Source organism: Culicoides brevitarsis, chromosome 2 (genome assembly GCF_036172545.1).
Source record: "Culicoides brevitarsis isolate CSIRO-B50_1 chromosome 2, AGI_CSIRO_Cbre_v1, whole genome shotgun sequence".
Taxonomy (NCBI): domain Eukaryota; kingdom Metazoa; phylum Arthropoda; class Insecta; order Diptera; family Ceratopogonidae; genus Culicoides; species Culicoides brevitarsis.
In genome coordinates this window covers 5,745,137-5,758,586 of record NC_087086.1, presented here as the reverse complement: position 1 = coordinate 5,758,586, position 13,450 = coordinate 5,745,137, and the positions used below count along the sequence as shown (strand labels likewise).

At 25.3% G+C, this 13,450-nt stretch overlaps 1 protein-coding gene across 2 annotated transcripts in view; it reads right to left on the bottom strand.

Moving 5' to 3' along the window:
* Nucleotides 1-13,450, bottom strand: part of LOC134829506 (protein spire) — a 72,751-nt gene that overhangs the window by 26,551 nt on the left and 32,750 nt on the right. For both annotated transcript variants that reach the window (XM_063842592.1, XM_063842593.1), the window contains exons 3-5: nucleotides 10,630-10,747; nucleotides 5,654-5,742; nucleotides 697-927 (exon numbers count right to left, since the gene is read on the bottom strand). In XM_063842592.1, coding sequence (XP_063698662.1) covers nucleotides 697-927; nucleotides 5,654-5,742; nucleotides 10,630-10,747 — 438 coding nt within the window. The remainder of the gene's footprint in view (nucleotides 1-696; nucleotides 928-5,653; nucleotides 5,743-10,629; nucleotides 10,748-13,450) is intronic.

The window sequence follows — 13,450 nt, the reverse complement described above, 5'->3', positions numbered from 1 at the left end:
GAAAGATGGCATGACAATCAATCAAGTGGGATAAATATGCGTTAAATGCACTTTCACCCTGACTTTCATGCCTGCTGACAGATCGGCGACACGATGACGATGACGACGAGATTTGTCGTGCCATGATTTTTTTTCTGTCTGTAATATGGCGCGAAATTGAATTTTGAACTTAAAAAGCGCGCAATTTTCAAAAGTAATCGTTTAAACTATCTCAGATTTTAATTTATTGAATTTTCATTGATTTTTTATCATTTTTTTTAATTTATAAATAAAATAATAAATAAAAAATTATTTAAAATTTATTTAATTAATAAAAAAATTAATAAATTTATAAAATAATAAAAAAAAATATTAAATAAAATTAAACAAAAAATTAATTTATTAAATTTAAATTAGTAAATAAAAATCTGAGAAAAATTATATTTCGTCTCAAATTAAAAATATTTTATTTGAACTGAAAATTTCATTAATATGCAATTTTTTTAATTTTTTAAAATTAAAAAAAAAATAAAGTTTAATTAAAAATTTAAAATAAATAAAAATAAAATTATTTAATTTAATTTACTTTATTTTAACTTTTTTTTTTGAAAAAATTTAATTTTTAGAAAATTTTAAAAAAAGGATAAAAAATTTTGATAAATTGAAGTCTGAGATAACTCGAACGAAGTAAAATTCTAAAATGTAAATTTTACTCACCCATTCGCTAAAAGACAACTTTCCAAGCTCCTTGCTCGATTCCTGAACTTGCGCCTTGATCTGCAGCGATTGTGCGTCTCCATGCAGAACCTTTTCAAGGAAAATCTTCAGCTCAAGACTTTCTGTCGCCAGGGCACGACAAACTGCCTTATAGTGATCGTCAGGCGTTGTATTCGTCGACGATCGCGCTTGATGATTTGAACTAATTGGTGAGAGTCTTCCACTGCATAACTGTAACAAGAAGACAATAAAACGTAATTAAATGTAATTTCATCACTCAATGATTTTTTCGTTGTATTCCGCAAACAACGAAGAAGCAGAAAAAAAGATGAAAATGAACAGATGCCAGCGACGCGATAGAAATGCGATGTCGATAAACATTATGCAACCGAGAGACAAATTATTTCACGTTAAGTAAGTCGAGCAACGTGCATCATTATTATAATTATTATTAGAAGAAAAAAAAAGTTGTAATTATATTTAAATTTACGAAAACTTCGGTTCGTTGCGTGTACTGGATTAATTATAATTATTTTTACTGCTTGATGTCTGTTCGATAGAAAAAATAAATAAACATTGCACTGCCGATGGGGAAGTCTGGTTAATTTCTCGCGCAACTATGAAGCAACAAGAAAATCCCACAATTTCCGATAATCCTCTAACATTCACACCTCGTCGCTTGCATCGCAAATCTTTTGCATGAAAAAATTGCATCATCAAATCGCTGCAAGCAAAGCAACACACACGCATGTAAATCAATTTATTATTCCCAATAATCTTGTCATAATTCACTTCTCTCAATCTATCGTTTTTTTTACTTCTTCTTTCAAAGAAAAACACGCAGTTGTATAACAAATAATCGTCGCCGCTTCAAAAAAAAAACGCGACAACAATTACCGACAAATAACAAGAAACAGAAGAAAAAAAAATGTGTTAAGCCACATTCGAACGAGACAACAATAAAACAAGCAAGAATCAGTTAAGTGACAATTTTAAAGTGACATCCGACAAAAGTTGGGAATTTTTGTCGCGCGGTGAAAAAATAAAAGGAAAGAAAGAAATGCGTGTTGCCATTTAAAAAATGCATGAAGAGAAATATTTACGCAGCAAAACAGAAGTTTTATGATATCGTTTGATTGCTGATTGCTTTCAAAAGTGGCACGTATTGGTGTCATTAATAAACGAGCGGAGATGATGATGGGCGATGGGAACTTTTCTGCATGGGAATCGTTGTTAATGGGCTTTTGATTGGATATCGGGCGACGTGAGGGAATGGAAATTATGGGAAAAAAGGATTAAAAATGACTGCAAAGAATTTTTTTGATAAAATGAGGCAGAAAATTGGATTTTTTTTTAAATTTTAAGTTTTGAAGAAAATTTAAAGAATTTAAAATTTGTTTGTTGAAAAAATTGTAAATTTTTATAAAATACTTATTTAATGTGAATCTCAATCAAATTTTGTATGAAGATGATGACTTGCAGTTCTCATTAGACGTTAAAAAATATAATTTTATCGAGATTTCAAGCGTGAAAGACTCAAAATTTAGTCACGTGATGTCTTTAAAAAATGTTTAATGAAAAAAAAATTAAAAAACAAAAATTGTTTAAAAAAATGATTTAAAAAAATTAATTAATTCATTGAGCGGTTAGGTTAAAAAATCTGAAGTTACCTAATTTAAAATAATTAAAGATGAAAAAAAAAAATAAAATTTATTAATTTAATTTAAATTTATGGAATTGGTAAAAAAATTTATTTTTTTAATATTTTAAATTTTAAAAATAAAATAATATTAAAAAGTTAAAAAAATTAATTACAAAAAAACAATAAAATTAAAATTTATTTTAAATTTTTAATTAAACTTTATTTTTTAATTAATTTTTTGTTTTGGTAAAAAATTATTTTTTTAAAAATTTTTTAATTGAAAATAAAATAAAATTTAAAAGTTAAAAAAAAATAATTGCAAAAAATAATTAATTTAAAATTTATTTCAATTTTTTAATTAATTTTATTTTTGGTGAAAAAAAATATTTTTTTAATTTTAAAAATAAAATTTAATTCAAAAGTTAAAATAAATAAAAATTTAAAAAATAATAAAATTAAAATTTAAAATTTATTTTAAAATCAATAATTTTAAACTTAAAATTTAAAACATAATAAACTTTAAAAAAAAATAAAATTTTTACCAATTATTATTTTTTTTTTTAATTTAAAATCATAATTTTATATAATTTCAGAAAAAAAAATATGTTTAAAATTACAAAAAAAAAAAATAAAGGTCAAAAAATTCTCAAATGTCGATTTAAATTTTTGAATTAAAATTTAATATTAATTATAATGAAATTTTCTTAATTAACCAGGAACTTCCATTATTTATGCAAATTTCCATTAAATGAACTCAAAATTTCAACGCAATGGGAATATTTTACTGTAAATCATCAAAATTAATCAAATTTTAATCCATTTTTTTACTTCGTTAATTTTAATGCGTATGTTCCTCCATCAATTTTAAACCCGCACAAAAAACCTTATCTCCAAAAATCTCCGCAAAAGCCCAATTCACGATTTACAAAGTGCTAACATTAACAATTAAACGTCTAAATTAATTTTTCACAGAATATTTCTCACGAACGTCCTTGCATGCCGTCGTCTTGTATTTACGCAAAGAGGTCGTTGTTCATGTTTTGTTCAATATTAAATTATGATTACTTTAAAATAAAGCAGCACCTTTAGAAGCATGAACAAATAGTTAAAAAAGTGTTGAATTTTGAGAAGGTGTTGCCTCTCGTGTTGTTTCTGCTACCGTTTCATTGTTGTTGCATTCCAATGGCATCCCACGCGACTTGAGCTCCGACAAAGGAAAGTGATCGATTTGAAAACGCTCGACATGTGCGGGATTTATCAATCGATCGACATGTCAAGCCAATGACGGAATTGACATTTTTGACACATTTTTTGTTGTCGTGCGATAAAGGAACCACTAATTAGCATAAAAAGGTATTAATTACGAGAAATTCTGCGTGATTTACTGTGACATTTGTCGTGAAGAGGGTTGCGGAAGGCAAGTCAAGCCTCAAAACGCGAATCAGTCAAACATGAACGATAATTACTCGTTTTACATTTAAACGTTAATTATGATGATTTTTTGCGTTTCAAGGTTAAATAGATTAACTTCGACTCACGAAACTTCGAAAAAATCTAAGAAATGATAAAAATTTTAAACGTTTAACGCACAAACTGACTTACGTTGACCCACATCTTAGACAACGCAACTTTTCATTTCTATTTCTTTTTATTTCTTAAAAAAAGTAAAAAAGTCGTAATCAGCAAGAAAGCTTCCTACATGACATTTTATAAGCCACTTACGCGCGCGGCAATAAATTTCGATTTGTTCATCGAGAAAACGCGGAGAAAAAAATGTTAATGATGCCGATAAAAACATTAATGCCTCATGATGCATTATTCGAGCATCGCTGGTCATTATCTAACGTGTCATAATAACTCGTTAATGCCATTCCATTTTACCGGGAGTTAATATTTTTTACGGTAAGAAAGTCTTTTGTTTGGATTTTTTTTAATTCGGACGACATTTTTATTATTTTTATGTCAAGTCTTTTGTCCGAAATTTTTTTAACATTTTTTTTTTTTTTGCTTTTGTGTTTTTAATAGTCAGCTACTACTTTTTTTCTTTAGTTTTTTTGTTTGAATGCCGTAATAATCGTGTGTCGGAGTGTCGCGTAATTACAATTGTTTACTGCTCAATTATTATTGCAAATTCATTGAAGATACACTCCCCTCTGCGAATTGCACCTTCACTTGCGTCGTACTTGAAGATTTTGCAAGAAAAACATGAGCGAAAGAAAAGGTTAATGATAAAAATTGCGTCACACGGCTAATTGTTGACACAGAAGAGATGCGCGGAATTTGATAACGAGTTGTATAAATTTCAACGGAAGTAGTCTTCAAAAAATTATTTTTTTTTACAATTGTATAATTTTGGTTTTTATGAAAAATTAGGTAATTTTTGTTTATTTTTTAAAAATATTTTAATGATATTTTAATTTTATTATTTTAAATAATTTTTAATTTTATTAAATTATTAAATTAATTTTTAAATTTTAATTTAATTTAAATAAACGATAAATTTTTTAATTTAATTTTCGGCATTTTTTAAATAAATTAAATTAATTAATTTTTTTTCAAAATTAATTAAAATTATTTAAAAAATTATTTAAACTTTTTTATTTTATTTTAATTTTATTTTTTAAAAAATATTAAATTAAATTAAAATTTATAAAATTAATTATTTTAATTAAATTTATTTTTTTAATTAATTAATTAATTTTTTTTAATAATTAAACATTTTAATTAAATTTGTTTTTTTTTATTCTCGATATATTTTATTTGTTTTTATTTTTTTAGCGTCACAAATTAAATTTATGTTTGAAATTAAAAAATAAAATTTTTAATTAATTCATTAAATTTTCAAAAATATTGTTTAATTAGGTATATTTAAAAAAAGTCCATAAAATTAAATAATTAAAAAATTCTTAACTTCGTAATTTCAAAAAAATTAGAAAAGTTAAATTTTTTTATTCTGTTAAAATTTATTTGAAAATTCATTTAATTTTTTTTTTTTTTTGAAAATGATTTTTTAAAAATTTTTTTAAATTTTAAATACAAATTTAATAGTAACTGAAATATTTTCGAATTGACAGGTGTCAAAATTTTGCAATTTTATGAGCTTTTAAGCTAAATTTGATATTTGAATGTCAAAATTATGATAAAATCATATTTTTTATATAAATTTTTATCAATTTTCAGCAAAAAATCAACTTTGAGTAAATATAAGAGTTCAAAATTTAATTTTCGGTTAAAAATTTTTAATTTCTTCAGTTGCGAAACACAAATTTCAAACCACCTGCATAATAATTTATAGAGATTATCAAAATTGCTTACCTGTAATACGTGATCTAAGTCTTTGGTGTCAAAATGTTTGTCCTCTTCGATGTCTTCCGAGTCCCATTCGATACCTTCATCATCAGCATCTGGAAAAAAACACAAAAACATGACATTAATCCTCATTAAAAAAAACTACGAAAAAAAACGTCAAAACATTGTTGTTAATCCTCTCGGAATCGCGCATTTCAGTTCATTAAACTGGTTATTATTAAGATCCAATCGATCGATAAAAAAATAATGTAAGTAATAAAATTGCAATCTTCTCATGTCGCTCGCTGTCTCGTGTGGCGCGTTCGTTCTATGTTGCTTGCTTCAATGAGCAACCGCGACCACCTAATTAGTGTAAATGTTATTAAGACATTGGTAACAAGGTGATTATTATTTATTATTTTTTTCGTTCGAACGACGTAGATAAATGGCGATAGACGAGCACAAAAGACAAGACAAGAGACGAGCAAAGGTGAGAATTAGTCACATAGAACAACTGACATAATTTTCTGTTTTCGTGTTGTCGACTTTAAAAACAATTGTTGGCGTTGTGTGTGCGTCAGAAGAGACGAATGAGTTGAAGGATGGTAATTGTTTTTGATGGATAAGTGATGTGCTGAATGGGAGTCGAGTCAGGCAATGAACAATGAAGAAAAGAGAAGTTGTGAAATGTCGAAAGTGAATTTTTCACGTTATTAGAGCATTAAATAAGGGAATGAGGACAACGAGTTGGGTTTTTTCCATAAAAAAATATTTTTTTTAGATATTGAATGTTCTCGAAATATTTTCAAGGTCTAACAAAAATTCTTATTTAAATGCATTAAAAGTGAAAATTTTTTGAAATTTTTTTTTTTTAATTAATAATTTAAAAATTTTTATAAAAAAAATTAAAATTATTAAAAAATTATTATTTTTAAGATAAGTAATTTTTTTAAATTAATTATTTCAAGAATTAAAAAAAAAATAAATTAAAACTGAAAATATTAATTTTTTTATTTTTTTTTAAATTTTAGTAACAATGTAGAATTATTTTCTGAAATTTAATTATTTTAACTTTTTTATGTTATTTTAGCATTAAAATTATTTAATATTGATTTTCTTCAAATAATTAAATCATAAGTTCTAAAAATTTTTAAGAAATTTTCAATTAATTAAATTAATTAATTTTTAATTGAATTTTTATTTTATCTAAAATTATTTTTTTAAATATTTTGTATTTTTCGAATAAGAATTATATAAATTTATTAAAAATAAAATCAAATCCAATTAAAAATAAAAATTTATAAATTTTAAAATATATTATTGATTTTTTTTATTTTTTAATTATCAAAATAAGAAATTATTAAATATAAACATTATTGAAAAAATCTAATTAAAGAATTTGAAAATTTGATGAAAATTAAAAATTTTAAAATTTCTTAAATTTTTTTTAATTAATTTATAATTGATTAATGTAAAAAAAATTAATTAATTTAAATATTTTTTTAATTAAATAATTTAATATTTTTTTTAAATTTAATTTTTAATTATTTTTTTTTAATAAATTAATAATAAACAACAATTTTGCTCTAATACTTTTAATTAAATTAAAAAAAAAACAAAAATCGCAAATTTAATAAAAATTTTCATTAAAACTGCATTGAAAACCATAAAAAAAAAAATAAACTTCACAAAGTCTCTTCTTATGGAATCGCTAACCTTTACTCAACATTGTACTCCAAATGCAACAATGAAGCACAAGCTCATTCAAACTAATTCATAATCCACAAACAACGACACACGGAAACTCCATTGATCATGCGAAACTCCATGAAACACGAGAAGAATGCTCCGCGCCAAACCTCTCATGCTTCTCTCATTATTTTACTTTTATTAACTATTAACAAAAATCTAATCAACTTGTCCAAACTACAAATACAAATTGCTTTAATCCAACATCGGCGCACTAACCTAGACCTATTTTCGCCTTGTCCACATGCATGAATTACAATTATTTTATTTTCATTCATGGAGAAGAAAAAAAGTGTTTTTTTTTATTTCGTATTGACTTTAATAACACAACGAACGATATATTTACAAATTATTTACATTTCAAAAAAGTGAATAGAAAAAACGTTTAAATAACTGTAACTGTAAAATTATTCAGATGATATGCTTTTATGCTGGTAGCGAGTTATCATTAAAAGTCTATGCGAACAATCACAAGTGTTTTGTACATTGTTAATTATTAAGGTTGAAAAAAAAACAAAAAAGTTCGAAGTCATGAATTTTGATCAATGTTCGATTGATATTGATAGATAAAATAAAATAAAGACAATGAAAAAAAAATTATTGGCTTGGGTGTTGAATTGCATCAATGTCAAGTTCATCTTTAATATCGATTGCTTTTTACTGTTTTTTTTTTGCGCAATGACCTTACGTACAAGCTCAAGCTCAATTTCAGAAAAAGAGACAAAACAATAGAAATGAAAAAATAATAAAATAAAAATAAATGGCGATAAGATAAAATTCTTTTTGTTTTCTCTCTTGCCAAGTCTAAGCTTATAGTATTTGAGGTCGCACGAATAATACGAAACAAAAAAAAAACGAATGAAGAATGTGCGTGATCAATTGATCCGGAGGAAAATTGCATACGACGCTATTATTATAAAATTTATAGAAAAAAAGGAGGAATTTCTTACAAAAAAAAATATTTATAAAAAGCTTCAAGCCTCAAAGGTATGATAATGATCGAGGTGAGGCAATATAATTGTACGTTTGCCAATATTGTACTTCAAGTGTACTATGAAAGAAGATTTTTTTTCATTTCTTTTAATTTTATTAACGTGCAGTTTATGGAAAATTTGTGTTTCGATGAATTTTCATTTGAAAAATGAAAAAAAAAATAATTAAAAAATAATTAAAATTAATAAATATTTTTTTTTTAATTTTATTTCTTTAAATATCTTCACTGGAATGGCAAAAAAATTAAGTAACGAAAAAAACATTAGAAAAAATAAAAAAAAAAATTTAAATTAATTTTTTTTTAAATTTTTAAAGTTTTAAAATGTTGAATTGTTAAAAAAATAATAATTTTTTTAGAAAAATGAAAAAAAAAAAAATATTTTTTTTTTTTTTATTACAATACAAAAAAAAATTATTTTTTCAAAAATAAAAAAAAATTAAAAAACTTGAAAATTTAATTTTAAAAAATTTTAGATTTAAAAAAAAATAATTTTTGAAAAACAAAAATATTTTTTCATGTTTATCTTTTAATTAATTGTTAGAATAAATTTTTAATTATTTTTTATTTAATTTTTTATATATTGTTATTTATAATTTTTTTTATTATTTTTATTATTTATTTTTAGTAAAAATAAAATTTAATAATGATAATTTAAAAAATAGAAATTTAATAAAAATAAAAATTTTTTGAAAATATAAATTTAAATTAAAATTATTAAAATTTTGCAATTTTTGATTCAAAATAATAAGTTAAAAAATTTAAAATTTATTAAAAAAATATATTTTAAAATTTTAGAAAGAAAAGGAAAATTTAAAAAAAAATAATAAATTTAAAATTATTCACATTTTAAGAACTATCAAAAATTATAAATTGGCAACTAAATATTTTAAATTAATTTTATTTAATGAATTTTTTGACGAGCAAAGCTCTAAATGAAATAATATTTAAAAAAGATCATTTTTCTTATACATCTCGTAAAATTTTCCATATTGCGAAACACAAACTCTCCACAAAAACCATATGCGATGCAATTTTCGAATGAAACAAAAACACAATATCGATTGATTGCACTTAATTTTATAATAGATTTGATTAGCTAAAGTCTTTACAATGTCAATTACGATTGTCTACAACTAGCTACGAGTTTATTGACCTACGATACTCGTTGCTCTTGGCATTCAGACATATCATCGTAAAAAAGTGATGATTTCCCCCAAAAAAAAAAATATGAAAAAATTGACATACAAAAAAAAATCACTTGTTATGTGGGAAAAGGTAATCATTCAGATAAACATACATTTATGACTTAAATACTCATAGGAAATGGAATTAATTTTACACTTGCCTGCCCTTGACTCGAGAGTTTCTCACGGTCATAATTGTTCTGTTTAATTTTTTTTTGTAGATTTTTGAATTTCTTCGCAATGTCAAGCGAAAAAATATTCCAGCAACTGCGTTACTTCTTAGATGAAATGAGTAGATAGAAAAATGCAAAACGCAATGGAACGAATGATAATTGCAGGAAATCGTTTTGCCAAGCGATGGGAAGAAATTATCATTGTCTTGTTTTGTCATTTGTTTTATCTAACTCTTGAGATTAACTGGAAATGTTCGTTTGTGACTTAAGAAGGTCTTCTAATTACTTATGTAACGATAAATAATCTCAGTAACATGAGTTTGCATTTTTTTTCTGTCTTGTGGGACGTTTGACAAACAAAAATTTAAAGTTTCAAGAAAAAAATTCGAGAAAGATGGAATTTTTTTCAAAAGCATATTTTTTAAAAAGAATGCACGAAGGTTGTTGAACGAACAAAAATTATTTCAGTGCACAACTGGTCATTTGTCTTTTGAGCACAATGCATCAAATGATCGACAGCCCACATGTATCAATTACACTTGAATGCCCAATAATTTGACATGCGCTTATTTTTTTTCCGCAATGGACTTTTGTTTTGCTCGAAATTATGTTGTTATGAATGAAGCACATGTCACAGACCCAAACACACGGAGAATAAGGTGTGAGTTTATTGTCATCCGTGCAAGCAAAAAATTACTTTTAAATTACTGTCGTCTTTATTACTTCACTGCACTACAATTATTATTTTTTTATTGAATTGCTCATTGAATATTGAGGTTGGTTTGTTATTTTGTGCGGTGTAGGCCCGCGCGAGAGAGCGACACAAAACACACAAGTTAACCTTGAATTATATAACATGAATGCTTAGATTCTTGTGGTTTATTTCCTGAACTTGGCACTTACCATCCGTCGTCATGAAGTGTATGACTTGCTCCAACTCGCCCGATATCAGAGGATCCTCATCCGTGCCCAAATTGAAGTCGAGTGCATTGTAGATTACCACGCCGAGTTTCAACAAGATCTGAAAAGATTTAAAAGAAAAGGTAAGTTTTTGATCCTTTACAATTTTGGTTAAATTTTTTTTTTCATAACAAAAGTTACATAAGCGATCGATTCTTCGCAGTATTTAAGAAAAAAAAATAGCAAAAGAGCGATTAACAGTTCAATACACTTTGTTCGGTTTTTTTTTCATAACATTCATATAAAAGTAGAAAAATAGATAGAAAGAAGAAAAAAAACTATTCACTTTTTTGTCTGACTTTTAAAGCCTATTAAAATAATGTTGAGCCAATAAAATGAAATCAAGATGCACGTTTTATCCATTTTTTGCGCTATTATTACACAAAAATTATTTTATATTCTTGCCACAGAACACATCTCTCTCTTTAGGAACGAAAACTCACTTAGAACCGGTTTTTTGACTGAAAAACAACAAATGGAAAAGGCTTTGTATGAGGACGAAGGAAGAAGTATTTGAGCGCATTTTTTTTCATAAAGTAAGATATCATAAATGGTAAGTTATTTGAAATATTTTAACAAACATTATTTTGTTTATTTTACTTATTTTTTATTTATTTAATTTTTTATTTCATATATTTTTTTTATTTATTTATTTTTTTTTTGTTAATTTTAGATATTATAAATTAAAAACAATTTGTTATTTACCTAAATTTTATTTTTATTAACATTGGCAAAAATTCAAAATTTTACGACTTATTGAACAAAACCATTTTCAAACTCTCCACAAAACTTTGATACAAAAACGCTGATCAAAGGGACTTATTTAATTTTTGATTTTTTATTTATTTATTTTTATTTTGTTAATTTTAGACCAATTTGTTATTTACCAAATTTTATATTTTAGGTCGAATCTATTAACATTGGCAAAAAATTCAAAGTTTTACGACCTATTGAGAAAACTTTTAAACAAAAAATCATTCAAATCAACTGAGACAGGCATAAAATTCTTATTACTGACAAGCATATATCGATTATAGCTTTAATTAGCCTTGGGTAAGAAGATCCATAAATATGAGAAAACTAAATGGCGACAAAGAGAAAATCATCATGTACCATCTTACCAACAAATAATGTAATTCTAATTCTAATTTACTCGAAAACCAATTTAAAATTGAAATCTGAACTTCTTCAATTTGGAAATGTGATAAGAACATTTGAGAACTATATACCTCCATGTAGTCAAGAGCTCTGAAGCGAATGACATGAATTGAAGGAAAATCTTATTTAGAGCCGAATATATGAAATACTTCTCCATGATGGGCTCATATGAGTAGAGGGAAAAAACTAAACAGATCGTAGCTCACAGACTTTCTGAAATATTTTAAACTATTTTTAAAAAAAACTTGCCTGATCTCTTTCTAAAAAAGTTTCTATACGATGAATAAACAACAAAAAAAGAAATTTCCGATTCAAGATAAAATTAAACGATCAGACAGACATACAATAAACCATGAGATAGCAAATTTCTCTTTATCTCTAAAAAAAATAGTTAAAGGTACTTTATAAAATATGAATTTATTTATACATATTTTCGTATGCTCGCTTGCGATCGAGTCAAAAGGCAAAAAACGCACACAAAACATCTCCCGAGAATACTGATTTAATATACTTGACATGATGATGTTCCTTCTTCTTTCCTTCGCATTTTCATTCATAGATTCAATTTATCGCATAAATTACGATTCTCGATGTTTCTTCGACTCCAAACAACGCGCAAAACAAACCTAACATGCACCAGATAGAAAAATACAGAATTGAAATTGAATAAATTTTAGAAAATAAGCAGCTGTCATTAAAGAGGCATTCATTGTACTTTATTAAAACAAACATCAAACTGCGCGCACGAAGATGCATTCTACCTTTATGCGCAGAAAGGAAGGCAATCATATGTGGTTCAGCGCGGTAACAGGTGTGCAATTGCTCTTTGAATGAACGTTCTTTATTTTTTTTCTTCCAATACGATGGAATGTGTGGTAAAGTCGGTGCATTATTGTAATTTTTTGTACTGCGCCGCAGAGTTGAGCAAAAGGGAACAACAACAAAAAAAACATATAATATGGTTAAATTATGGTATGTCTTCCTTCTTTGTATTTTAATGGGTTTCGAAGTGAAGTGGTAATAAAAAATTATGTGGTTATTGTTTTGGTCATTGAACTTGTTTACTTCTGCATCGCGCGCAAGATGAAATGAACCGAAGAATTTTTCATCGTTATTGCTTTGACAAGCATCGAGCATATTTTTATGCTAATAATAGAATTATTTTGAATTGAATGGATCGACCACCCGGCAATTCGAATTCCTTCGAAACTCTGAAGCTTTTGGAGTTGTTTTGGAGAAAAAATTCAAAAAATTATATAAGATAAGAAATTGAACGTGAAATTGGACGATTATGTCTAACTAACAAGACTTTAATTGTATTCAATTTAACAAAAAAATTTTTTTTGTTGTTTGTTAGTCTATCACTTTTCAAAGCCAGACAACAACAACAACAACAAGTTAATGAATGAAATCCATTTAATTTTTTCACTTAGAGCTTGTTTGGCATTTAATCGCATTTTTGGCGAAACACTTTTATTTTTCATTACATTCAATTCCGTTTCCATTTCTATTTTTAATTCAGTGGGAAATTATGCTTTTACCATATCGTATTTCGCACGAATTTCTGTATATGTAAATAGTTACGACGAGCCATATGTTCGTGAAT